General features: G+C 36.3%; 1 protein-coding gene across 5 annotated transcripts in view; it reads right to left on the bottom strand.

Annotated features, from left to right (window-relative positions):
• CSN1b (COP9 signalosome subunit 1b) overlaps nucleotides 1–9,247 on the bottom strand; it is a 400,996-nt gene extending 391,749 nt beyond the window's left edge. For 4 of the 5 annotated variants that reach the window (XR_016547831.1, XM_090387801.1, XM_090387803.1 and 1 more), the window contains exon 1: nucleotides 9,034–9,234. Coding sequence is in view for 4 of the 5 variants with exons in the window: in XM_090387801.1 (XP_090243927.1) it covers nucleotides 9,034–9,069 (36 nt within the window). In the remaining variant the exon portion in view is untranslated. Of the gene's footprint in view, nucleotides 1–9,033 lie in introns of all 5 variants that reach the window. The other variant, XM_090387802.1, reaches the window with a different exon arrangement.
• Between the last annotated feature and the right edge of the window lie 5,077 nt (nucleotides 9,248–14,324).

The following is a 14,324-nucleotide window of genomic DNA, read 5'->3' as shown; positions in this document are numbered from 1 at the left end:
ACTTCCTTTGCTGCCTCCTTTAATATAACTGGATAGATCCCATCCACCCCGGGTGCCTTTCTTGTGTTTATCTTCAACAGTTTCTCCTCCACTTTACTCCCAGTTATTTCAAGATTCTGTAGCTTACTGCTAGAGTTGAATACACCTCTGGCATTCCCCTCGCTGAATAACTCCTCATGTGTGAATGTCGATGCAAAATGTTCATTTAGTTTGTTAGCTACCTGAGCAGGATCATCAACAGTTGACCCATCAATATCAAGTGGACCAATCTGATTCATCCCCTTCCTTCTAGAGTTTACATAAGTAAAGAAGTCTTTGCTGTTTTTCTTTGCATCCCTTGCCAAGGATTTCTCGTAATCTGCCTTCGCCTGCCTAACCTCCTTTGTAACTTGGTTGCATATCAACTTGTATCTATCATAGGCTTCTGTGTCATGTGTTAATTTGTAAGTATCCCATGCATTTTTCTTCTCTGCCATATGCCTCATTAGTTCATCTGACATCCATTTTGGCCTAAACCTTGAACAATATTTCTTAGTTGGTATGTAAAGCCGAGTAGCTTCCAAGATAAGTTCTTTGAATGCTTCCCATTTTGAATTTGCTGTTGGTAACATCATCAGTTGGTCCCACTGTATAGAATTTAAATACTGTCTCAGTCCATCGTAGTCGCCTTTACGAAAGCAATAACCCTTCCCTTTACCCCTAATGGTAGTTACCTCTTTGAGTAAATCCCACTTCAGCACACTGTGATCACTGCCACCTAGTGGTTCATTTGTCTGCAGATTCTTAATGCATGAAGAATAACTGCTGATAATCAAATCAAGAGTATTACTCCCTCTAGTTGCCTCCCGAACATGCTGATGTAGAAAACAATCATCCAATAAATCCACAAAAGCCCTGCTAGTGTGTGAGTGACCAGCCCCCAAATTCCAGTCAATATCTGGGAAATTAAAATCTCCCATTATAAGACTCTCTGATTTACTGGCCCACTCTATTTCCCTGTACAGTTTCTTATTATACTCATCAGAGTCATTAGGCCTATAGCACACTCCTACTCTCAATTTTGATCTCCCAATGCTTATGTCACACCAAACTGACTCAACACTGCACTGTCCAGCGATGTCGACTGGCTTCACTTCCTTGGTTTTTATGTGTTTCTTAACTAATAGCATAACCCCTCCCCCCTTCCTATCCTGTCTATCCTTTCTGTAGACGTTATACTCCCCAAATTGCAGTTCTGCATCCCTTATATCTGTGTGACACCACATCTCTGATATCCCAACAATATCTGCCTTTGATGTTTTGAGCAATACCTCAAATTTATCAAATTTATTTACTAAACTCCTAGCATTGGTGTACACGCAAGTATACCTGCACTGTTTCCATTCTTAGCTACCCTAACACAAATGTAATACCCCAATACAAATGTAAAAAGCGAGAGTATCATCACTCTGTTAAAGATTTAACCTGCCCAGAGTACCTACGAGCACTTGAAACAGCACGTTTGAGAACTACTAATGAATAATGCCCATTCCAATCCTACATATAATGTAAATAACTATTCTCAAAAGCCTTGTAAATTATGAATTATGCAAATTAACGGCCACCACTGCAGGGCTGTTGCCGATGAGATCAGAGTGTCTGAGGAGGAAAATGAAATTGATATTATATCAATACAGGAACCATACTATGGAAAGATTCACTTAGGCCAAACTTCAAAAATAAAGATTTTCCCTCTCCACCAGAGTAATTCAACCAGTACAAGACCCTAAAACTTGTATAGTCATTTTAAATGGAAATCTAGATATAACTGTTAACAACGGAATCTGCAATCATCGAGCAGCTTGTGTTTTAGTTACCTATCAAACCCTAACTTTTAACCTTCTGTCTATATATTGCCCTCCCTCTGAGGATTTTAATAATTCCCTGGAATCTGCATTAAACTTACTGGGATCAAAATATCATAATCACATCTGATGTAAATGCTAAATCTAGTAAGTGGTTTCGTACTAGATCTGATACAAGACACCTTCTGGAAGAGTTCATAATTAATCATAACTTATCTATTGTTAACAGACAATAATTTAATACGTTTTCGAGTTATTCAGGGGAGTCAAATATCGATGTGACCCTGACTACTTATAATTTCAGTGTTAATATATCTGATTGGACCATTTTTCCTAATTGGACAACAAGCGATCACCAAGTTATCTCTTTCTACATAACTCTCTCCAGTACTTCCAGAGAAAATTATACTCCTCAACCAGACTAGGTTTTCAATAAAAAATATTAACTGGCAATCCTTTGACACTTCAATCTGCATAGATTTTCCTGAGAAAGATAGACATTTTTCAGGACTTTTCTATTTTAAACTGCTATTGCAATCCAAAGTGCGATTATTAAAGCCTCATACAAGTCTTCAAGGGAAAAAAAGATCAATTTAAAAATGTGTTCATGGTGGTCCCAAGAACTCACAACATTTAAAAAATCTGTCCATGAGGTCCATCGAAGATACCAACGACATCGGCCTTTGGCTGATGCAGAGCATTTTTACTCACTATATACATATCTTTAAAAAGATACGTAAAAGCTATAGCCTCTCAAAAACAAGAGACTTGAATGAATTTCGTCAACAGCTCTGGCAACACAAACCATGGGCCTTCTCTACAAAATCTCAAGGAACAAGACCTCTTCATTAGAAGTTTTTGATACTGTGGTTTAACAATTCTGTTGAGACATCTGACTGGTCAGACTGTTAACACTATTTTGGACAGATTATTATCAATTGATGACTCCTCAACTGACACACAAGCTCACTCAAACACTCGTTCTGCAAACTCTGAATATAAATCTAACAAAGCTACTCCTCCATTTACTTCTGTGGAACTTGAAACTGTCACAAAGAAAATCAATACTAAAAAATTTCTAGGTCTGGATCTAGTAGAAAACTTATTTGTTTTAAGGATTATTAAATTAAGACCACTATTACACATTAATCTTTATAATAAACCTTTGCAAGAGGGCCTCTTCCCAGACGTATCGAAAACAGCACTACTAAAACTTATTAAAAAACCTGACAAACCACCTTTGAAACCAAAGGTGGGTTTTGCCAGAAGGGCGATAGGTCCTATAGACCTATCGCCCTTCTGGCAAATCTAGGAAAACTGTCAGCACAGCTCATGGCTTTACGCCTTATGAATATCCTACAGTCGCAGAATTTACTGTCATCCAATCAATATGGTTTTATGGCAGGCAGGTCCTGTGAAGACACTCTGGTTGAATTTACCTCTCATATCGAAAATTCAACATCTAAATATACTCTTGCTATTTTTGTCAACTTTGAGGGTGCTTTTGATTCCCTCTGGTGGAAAAGTGCCCTCGAACGTCTCCACACCAACCACTGTCCTCAACAACTTTATCTTCTGTTCAGAAGTTATTTCAGCAACCGGCATGTGCTAGTAAAATCAAAATTCTGTCAGGTCTCCAGGCAGGTGTATCCAGGGATCTTGGGCCCCTCATCTGGAACACTGTCCTTCAGGGGTGGATTTCCAGATCTTTTGACAACACCAAAATCATTGCCTATGCCAATGATGTAACCATTTTGATCAGTGGTCACTTGTGCAGCTATCAAAGTCTCTGCTAACGCTGTTCTTGCAAATCTTTTTTGGTTGGACTCTAGACAACAAACTATCCATCAGTGCTTTGAAGACTAAAATGATGATTTTTGGCTCCAAATTAAATATTCAATGCCCACCACAAGTCAAAGTTAACAATGTTCGACTCCCAATTGTCATGGAAACCAAATATTTGGTTGTGATTGTGGACTGCAGATTAAATTTTTTCTCACACCTTAATCATGTAACTGCCAAAATTAGAAAATTTACTGGTGCCATCGTGAAGGTATCCAGAACTGATTGGGATCTCTCGTGTCAGACCATGCAAGTTTACTACAATGCAGTCTTCCTCCCTATGGCAACTTATGCAGCTGGCATATGGTTCCACAAGGCAAAAATACATATGGTTCCACAAGGCAAAAGGGCATCCTTATGAAGAAAGACTTCAAATATGTGGGTTGCAGAGTTGGGAAACTAGACACCTTAGAGATTTGATTGAGGTGTTTAAGGCTCTGAGAGGCATCAGTAAAATGAATGAGGACAAAATTTTCAAGATTATAAATGATACTAGAACTAGGGGGACACAAATTCAAGTTACGGGGGGAGATGTTTAGATTGGACTGTAGGAAGTTTTATTTTAGCCAGCGAGTTATAAATTACTGGAATAAGTTGCCTACATGGGTGGTAGAGGCTGACAGTTTGGGGAAATTCAAAGGTTATCTGGATAGGATCTTCGGGTTAGGGAGCGCATAGGATGATAGGTTTAATTTCCTTTTCTTTTATTAATTATTATTATTTATTTATTTTTTTTTTTTTATCATTGTTTTATTCGGGGTTTTTTTTTTTTTTTTTGGCTGGTGCAGCATAAGCCATAGGCTTTCTTGCACCATGTGGCCATTACTAATACTAATGTGGCCTATGTTGAAATTTAACTAAAAAATAGTTAAATTTCAAGCAAAACTAGCTAGTTTACAGAGAACTATGCTCCTTAGCATGCTAAAAGTATGCAGAACCGTATCTACACCGGCATTTCAAGTTATCGCTGGCACGTTGTCCTTGGATCTATATCTAATATACAGAGGTCTCTGCTTTTGCATTAAGAGACAGATTCCAACTGAACTTTTCAATATCACCATCGATCCTCAAACAGAAGTTAAGCATGAAAGAGCTAGGTGTTGGAACGAACTTTTAAATATATGGCAAAGACATTAGGACACCACATCTCTGAGTACCTTCATGTCAAGTAAGAAAATTAAAACCTGGTTCTCTATGAATCTGCACATTTCTTATTTATTAACAGGACAGGGATCTCTAAATGAGAAATTATACAAATTTAGGTTATCCCAAACTGATCTCTGTGCTTGTAGTAGAATTGAAAATTGGAAACGTCCTCTATGAGTGTCAACTGAACAACGACATAAGAGATGGTTTATCTAAGTCAACTGAAAATTTTTCTCCCAGTCAAGACTCTCTCTCTCTCTTAGTTCAAAACGTTAATGCTTTTCATGTGCTCCAAATGTTTGCTCATGATGTCTTTGCTAGAAGACTATCTCTAAATTCTGACATAAATAGTGCAACTTCTGTTGCCATGGACACTTCAACTGTTCCTACAATAACTACAGCTTCATTGACCACTGCTGCATCTACTTCATCATCAGAAATCAGTGCATCACCTCAAAGTGTAAACTTGGGCTGCAACAACAACTACACTTGAAATGAGTCCTTCTGTACCACCCTCCCTATCTTCTATTTTCTGAGAAGGGATAATCTCCTACCATAAAATACACCGTAAAGATAGACACTCGGTTTGGCTCCATGGCTACAAAAAAAAAAAAAAAAAAAATTATGTATCTATACAGACTCAGTGTATATTGCACAAACTATCCCCAGACAACATACTTTAAATGGTCATACTATACGAAGCACAGTGAAAAATGTCTACTATCTCATGGAGCTTAAACAAATAAACAGCATGTGATATGACTATCATGTCTAAACAGGTAGTTAACATCTTATACACAGTAACAGACCCAACACCAAACCCCAAGGGACCCTACTCATAACATTAGTCCATAAAGAGCAGTGGCCATTATTAATAACCACTCTGTGTCCTACCATTCAACCAGCTCTTTATCCATAACAGTAACTTCACCCCCCAATGCCACATCACTCTAATACAGTGTTTCTCAATCTTTTTTTGCTTATGACCCTCTTCTGAGAGCTTTGTAGCCCTCTGTGGTCCACCCCTCATAGTCACTATTAGTTGGGAAAACTTTTGTCACCCCCTTCTGGGGTGGCCACAGAAGTTGGTGTGGCCCATGTTGAGAACCACTGCTCTGATCAGTACAACAGTTAGCATGAAGTAGTATCAAAAGTGTTACTGAACTCTAAATATATGATGCAAAATTATTCTTGGCATTTAGTTCCTTTATGAAGACCTCATAATAATTAATCAATATCAAAGAAGTTAAGCTTACAGATATGTAATTACTCACTTTGCTATTTGGTTCCCTTTTGTGAACAGGAGACAGTCACATTTCCAACCTGAATCCAAGGTTACTCTTATTATTATAACAAAAGATCTGAATACCTCTTTTGCTGCTTCTTTTAATATAATTAAATAGTCCATCAGCTCCAGGCACCATATTTACTTTTAGATTCAACAATTTTCAACTTCCTTTAAGTTATCAAAAAATGATTTAAACTCCAATTTATCTGATGTCCATTCCAATCTTATTAGGTATCAATTAATCGGTAACCATTTATTGCATCAGATCAACACAGAGCATTTAAAAAACTGACAACAATCAAAGTTACAAAAACACAGCTTGGGCAAGTAATATCTTACTCAAATGCATAAACAGAAACCACACAAGTAGTATAGAGGCAACAAATAAGAAATTGAAAAGACTGCTTAGCCCTGTTACAACCATAAACAATGAAGGAAGGGTGAACACTATAAATGTTGAACTAAATTTTCTAACTAACAAAATTACAGGTGGTAGATGACTTTCATCAACCGGTGAAACCCATGTTTAGTCTCTAGAGCAAAGTTTCCAGCATCCCCTTCCCCCCATACTTCTCCTTCAACCCATGCACGGTACTAAGTACTATAGGTTTTGATACCTTTCATGTTTGGGGTTTTCATAAAAAAAAAAAAAAAATTAAATAAAGAATATATATTAATAACTAAGGGTAACTAGAATATATTAACATAATATGATCATATGGAAAGAATGGACAGAGGTTTTGCTAGACTACTGACAGCTATTTATACTTTTATAAAGAGATTTCTTGGCATACTCAGCTAGGAATTTCTTATTAGATTGGTGACTGGTTAAATCAATGTTATGATCATAGCTCAAAATGGAAAATTTTATGAAACTGAATGTTTGTTAGGAACAATAGATGCAGAAGGCAAATAATGTATGTGGCATCACTGATGCCATGATGAACCAAAACAGCATTCCAGTGCCCATTCCAATCTCTGGTCAAAAACTTGGAATGGAGACTGGCACCACTTTCTATTTAAAATTACCACTGCAAATTTTAAATAGAAAGGGATGTTTCATCTAAAGTATGTTACTGATGAAGATTAGGAAGAGTTTAATTGCAAATGATCTGCACAGAATTTCCAATTCACAGCTCTAGGTAATTATGCTGAAAATGTAATTTTGACAAGGTCTAAATTGTTCATTACAATGGAAATGTGAAATTACATACCACCAAGGCATTTGATCATGAGCATTCTGGATCTCATGGTTCAATATTATATTTAAAGTATGTACAACATTAAAAAATATTCAAAAGCAGAAATCTTTGTGCAGTTAAGCAAACCAAAATTAAACACCATGGGACAGGCACATAAAATGTTCGGTTTAAGCATTTTACTGAAGTATGTAATAATTAAATTAGAGAAATGAACATGTCCTAACTGATGTTTTTAACCTAACTGGTGAAAGTAGAGATCAAACTGCTTCAGTAAATTTACTGGCCAAACAGTTACAATGTGAGCAAAAGTAATTTGGTCCTAAAACACTCCAAAGAAACTGAAAATAGAGCAGGTTTATAAGTTCTGGAGATGTTGATATTTAGAATAGTTGAGAAAATTTTTAATCTCTTAGGACAAACAGAAGTTGCAGGTGTGTCACAAAGAAATTTTTGAGACTGTTCAGACACAAAATAACAAATAGAAATAATCTTAACATCATATACATAGAAAATGACATTTGTATAGGATTAGGAAAAAAAGGTTGAAATAAGAAAAAAAAAAAAGAAAAAGAAGAGTGCCAGATAAAGTAGCACCTTGAGGAATTCCTGTTGAAATAACGGAAGGATCTCTTCACATTCTTGACAAAAAATAACAAATGTTCTGGAACAGTTTTCGAAAAAAGTTTAAAAATCACCAGCTGTGTGAAAATGGTCCCTGAACAGGGTTACGAAAGCCTCAAAGGCTGAATTGATATGTGCACATAATATCAACTTGTTTACAAAAATGTACGACTTAAAAATCACGGGCTTTGTAGTAAGCAAAAAGACTGTGGACTATTCGTTTGTTTGTAGGATTTACAGCACAAGGGCAGCAAGGCTATAATGCCCCTAACTATTGTGGACTGACCAAGGATATTATAATGGATGTAATCACATGAAAGATCTGTTTGGATAATGCCGGAAGAATGGATCGTTCTACCAGTTTAAGAATGGATGATGACACAGACATGGGGCAAATGTTTGGATTTTGTTGATTCTTACATTCTGAAAGTGGAAACAATTTATGCAACGCCCATTCAGCAGGAAAGAATTTATTTGTGAGCGAGTGATGAAATGAAAATCTGAACGAAAAATCAAGCATATAAGCACTAGATATTTCTATAGAAAAAATGAATATTATCTGGGCCAGCAGGCCCTTTCAAAGATACAGTATTTAATTAGAGTTATGTATACTTCTGGTCCCCTAGCCATAAAAACTTCGGGCTATACTCAAGATTATTGGTACACCTCCGGAGTACGTGGCTTCTTTTGCTTGAATCCGTCCCTAATTACTAGCGTAAACTAACCTAACCTTTTTGCACTGGCCAAAAATGAAAGTCAATTTAAAAACCCACACTTCTTTTGCTTGAATCCGTCACGAATTTGGCCATGACCACAACGCGGTAACAAGGTGTACCCTAATCTGGAGTTCACCCAAACTTCGTTACATGCGAATGACGATGCGTTCTCACGATCGGCGAAAATTATACTGCCTCTTTTACATTTAACATTAGAAAAAAAAAAAAAAAAAAAATGCAAATCGCTATAACCCGAAATTACGAACGTCTTCAAGTTAATACCATCGAGGGTTAACTATTCTGAATGAAAAGATCCTATTCAGTGACGATTTATAAAACTTGAATTTGCAGAACGATGTAATCTGTAAGCCTACCTGAAACAAACCTGACACTTGGACTGGTAATGGCATTGCTCTTACTACTGTAAAGTTTATTTTAATGGTCGTAATGCAAAGTTAATCATGTAGTTTCTTGTTGCTTACTTTTCCAGCTTCCAATATAAGATATTTCATAACACAAGACAACTAGTAATCAAAATTCAGCAAACAAAACCCAAACAAAATTTCACACCACCAGCATGGCGTAACTTACAAACAAAAATATGAAATTTTACACCCAGCTGACAAGTTTCTTATGGAGCAAAGAAATTATTTAAAAATAAATAAAACTAACAAAAAACATAGCAGAGAGAGAGAGAGACAGACAGATAGAAAGAATATCCCAAATCGATTCTGGATCAGTTTTTCTCATATGGTGTGAATATGCTATTCTCTAGATTGCAAACAGCAATAATTTTTTTCTCGATGGATTATTAGTATTAATATTAATAGTGGCAATGATGCAAGAAGGCAAGGTTATAAAGCATCAGCCAAAAAAAAATCCCATTTCACCTATCCATCGCCTCCAATAGTTTGTCTAGTTCTTCCTTGAATTCAGCAAGTGAGAATGTCATGTGCATAGCCTGAGCAAGAAGGAATCCATTAGCATTGAGTTGCTCAAGCCATTCTTGGTAAGAGCGTCCCTTTTTCCCTTCATCTCGCTGTCCTTTGTACCCATTCCAATAGCTCTAAATCCTTAGGCTATATATATATATATATATCATTAATATCTAAACAGCCCTCCATTGATGGAGAACAGGTCGAATGCATGTAACGCTGGGCATTGAACAGACAAATGCAAAAGTGGGCATGCAAGATGAAATATTCAAAAGAATTACTTCGACAGTTCAACAGATCACTTCAACAAATGCTAGACACCGATTAATGTGGTGTAAGAAGCGCGAATCCTGGACTGTATAGCAATGGTAAACAGTCCTATGGACAGACTAGTCGAGATTCTCACTCTACCAGTCTGATCCGTTCCTGGGTGTGGCGAATCAGGGGAACAGTATCTTCCTGATTGTATGCTCAAACAATGAAGTTTAGTGGAGGCAGTGTCATGGTATTGGGACTTCTTTCATGGTTTGAATTGGGCCCATTAGTCGTTATCGACAAAACCATGAATGCTGTGCAATATCAGGACAACCTGGACAATTATTCACTTCCAACATTATGGCAATACTTCGGGGAAAGGCCCATACCTGTATCAGCAAGAAAATGCGCTATGCCATACTGCTCGGGTCGTAAAAGAGTGGTTTGAGGACATGGATGTGGAAAAGATGAACTAGCCAGCCCCAGAGTTCTATCTGAACCCTATCGAGTATCTTTGGGATGTAATTGGATTGTCGGGTACATGTACTTCGAGATGGTCCAAAGAACAAAGCGGAATTGGTGGTTGCGTTAAAGGCCGAGTGGATGAACATATCACCTGACATTTATAAAAAGCTGGTTGAGAGTATGCCACGAAGATTGACGGCCGTCATAAAAGCAAAAGGTTTCAGCACAAAATATTAAATGACACAATGAAAGCTCTTTTTTTTTTGTCTAAAGGCAGGTGTCTGGATATTAATGGCAGGGTAGTGTATATAGGAGCATGATCCTATTTATTTTTGGGTTTATGCATGTTGGGTAATTTACGGCTACGTTGTGAAAGACGCAGATAAAAATACCTCCCAAAATTGAGAGAATCCAAATCCTTGCTTTATACACCCAATGTGGGGAAGTTGATGCTTACATGCATTGGTCTAGTCGTAAGGTCTTGTTAATGGGTAAAACAGACCATACCGAAGATATTCAAAAAATCTCCTGTTCATGTGTTCAATGTTCACAACCGTGTAATGTCCTAGGATATAGGTGGAGTAGCTGCTCCAGGACCTGACTTCGTAGGTCTCAAAAAGAAAAGGAAATTTCAGAAAGTAACATAAAAAAAAAAACCAAAAAATAACACTGAGCCAGGCTCAACCAAAGCAGGAGAAAAAAATAAGAGAAACCATACAATTCATTGGATCATACCAGATGTTATCACAAGATTATCGAGAATGATTAGACAACAATGCATATCCACGCCCACAACGAGTAATCTGCAGCATGCAGTCATTACTATGGGAAAGCAAAGAACAAACTATAAAGAGACTGGCTGATTGTATGAATCACAATTTACGTTCCTCATAGTCTTAGGAATGAAGTCGTCAACCTCAACAGTTTTGGCATGGTACTGCAATTTGGAAATAGTCACCACAAGAAGCGCACCGCGTCAATTCCTTATTGTATACCCATAAAGATTTCTCTCGCTAGAAATTTTCATCAGGGCAAGATAGATTTGATAGAGATAAAAATATTAAATTGACAACGGAATCGTTTTAAACTCTATTGATATATCCATTCAAAACTAATAATTTAGCTGGAAATGTTATCAAACCTTAAAATCTATAAAGAAACATTATTATTATTTTATTCTTCATATCAGAACAAAATCTCACCTCTAGTAGCATTACATCTCGTTATTCTATAGCAGGGATGCATGCAAAACGAAGAATATCGGTTCATCCTCGGTTAACCGTTTCGTTAAATTTACATGGGTCTGACCAGTCGATAAATGGCGTTAAGATACCATCTCAACTTCAGATATGCATTACATAGGAACCACAGAAACTAACAGTCTAGGGAAGAATATAAATATCACCTAAAAACATTGTTACAAGTGGTATGAGGATGAACATTACCAGTGAAAATAAAGGGCCATCTAACGCTTGGAGAAACGGCAAAAGCATAATGTTAAGTTAATAACATAAACATTAAGTTAATTTAAAAGAAAATGGTAAACTTGTGAGAGTACCTTGTACTGAAACGAATAATAACCGCCTATCGTAAGAAAATGGAAGAGTAGGAGATCTGCAGACTTAAATAACAAGTACAGTTCAAAGTTGAAAAACGTCGCGAGTTAGGGTTGAATTTGAAAGTGTCTGCACTTCTGCCGAAACACGATGGAAGCGAGTATATGATGAGAGCCTTATCAATCAATTCGGCTTTTGGCAGATTGTGCAAGGCCCATGGGGAAGAATTTGTCACAGCGTGATCTGTTCTTGTTAAGAGGAAAGACTGCTTATTGCTTTACAGGCTGCTGCTCATTCCAATAGAAAGGGTACAAGAATAACTGCTCATCTTATCGAGGAAGTGTTAGGTTAGTCAGAAACTAATAGCTGCAGGCAGAGGTGAAAGTGATTCTTTCACTGCTTCTATTGGAATGAGCAGAAGCCTGGAAAGTAAGGTGATTGGGATTTAAAGAACGGCTGGGGTAGTCATTGAACAAGGAAATACATCGGCTGTGTTAGGAAAACTAAGAGTAAGAACAGGAGCATGTATACATGCATATACACCAATGCTAATGGGACTCGTGGCGGAGAATAAAAATGCATGAGACGCATATTAATTATCAGGCGGCACAGAAACCCATGGTAAATATAAGCTAGTCTGTGAAGAAGTTACAAAAGAGGTTAGGTATGCGAAGGTAGATTATTCGAAATCTTTGGAAAGGACGGAAAGGGAAGCAGCAAATACTTCTTTCTTTATGTAAACTCTTAAAGGAAGGGGATGAATCAGATTGGTCCACTTGACAGCAGAAGTGTATTGCTAAAAAAAAATAGTACCGGAACTCTCGTCGATTAACTAAAAATAGTTACCTACGCTTTTTTTTTTTTTTTTTCCATTTAAAAAAATAAATAAGTCAAAGATTAGAATATTTGTTCAGTATTTATTTATAACTATTAAATAAAAATTTTGAAATTAAAAAACAAAGTCAAAAAATTTAAAATATCAGAAAAGAAAAAAACGAAAACAAAACTCCAAAATAATATAAAAAATACCGTGCAGAAGAATCATAGAAATTCCCATACAGGATTGATTACGTATTCTTGGGTGACTGCCCTTTTTGTTTGTTAGTCAACAGCAAAACAATGAGACAGCAACCAAGTTCGAACATAAAAATTTGCATAATTCTAATGGTGGACCGTGTAGTTTAATAAACAACAAACTTGCCAACAAACAACAAACGTTTTTATTCATGTTTGACAAGAATACGGGATCTTTTCTCATTTTCAATATTAAATTCATACTGCTGAAGCCACGCTCACATTCAGAAGAACTGCAAGCTATAATTTTGGAATAAGTTTTAAATGTTCCAGATCTGTGAGCACGTTACGACCACCATCAGCTAAATAATCCCTGTAGGCATTCAAACATTTTGTGAAACATAAATTAAAACGTTTACAAAGCGATTCTATTTCATTTTCTCCAAATCCAAGATCAGTTTCAGATGGTCATTCGCTTGATTCAAGAATTCACAACTCTTTTATAATGTCTGAAGTTGAAATTCCTTCAGTAAATTCAGTAGAATCTGGACTAAAGCTCACCCTATGCTTCATATTATTAATAATACTGTTTAGAAATTGATTTCTATGAATTAATGTTACTTTGTCATTGTCACTGAAAATAACTGCATTTTTAAAATATCTGAGTCTTTTAACAACTTTTTCATTTTTGAGGATCTTTTAAAAATTCCAAGTAACGAATTGCACGACGAATCAATTTGTGTGCATATACTATTGTCGTATCTCTTTTTTGCAATGACTCTGAAAGAATCGATAGCTCAAACAATACATCAGGGCTCAATATATTTCAAACTGTTTGGATGAAATTATGTAATCCGTTGAACATGGATTGTTCAGTTTTGTTTGGGTTGTTATCTTTACTGGCATTTTCAAAATGATTGCATAAAGATGCAAAATTTTGCGAAACTGCTGATACGGTCCTAAAGGAGCTGGCCACCCACCTTATATAAATACCCGTCCAATTATTTTAATTTCTTCGCCGATGCTAGTAGCGCATGCTTCTATTTCTCTCTGGTTTTTTGGAGATTGACTGTAAAAAGTGTACAGCTTGTCCATAAATATTTGAAAATGATTAATTCCATGAACTTCTGATATTGCATTTCCAACTGATAACTCGAGCCGATGATTTAAACAATGCCATATGATCAAATTTGGATATTTTTCTAATAATTTATTTCCATCTCCAGATTTTCTGCCCAACATAACACTTGCCCCATCGCTCATAAAATAAATTAAAGTGTTTTAAATAATTGTCGTCAAATCCGTATTTTTCAAAACACTTTAAAAGACACTCTGTTATTGCGAAAGCTGTTTGATCTGTTAAATCAATAAACAAAGTAATGGGAATCTTTCATTTTAATGGTTTCACATTTTAAATAAATAATCAGAGTAGATTTCTGG

The sequence above is a fragment of the Mastigoproctus giganteus genome, chromosome 13, assembly GCF_048544385.1.
Source record: "Mastigoproctus giganteus isolate SK-2022 chromosome 13, ASM4854438v1, whole genome shotgun sequence".
Lineage (NCBI taxonomy): Eukaryota > Metazoa > Arthropoda > Arachnida > Uropygi > Thelyphonidae > Mastigoproctus > Mastigoproctus giganteus.
Note: the sequence above shows the minus strand (reverse complement) of the source record. Positions and strands in the feature narration are given on the sequence as shown.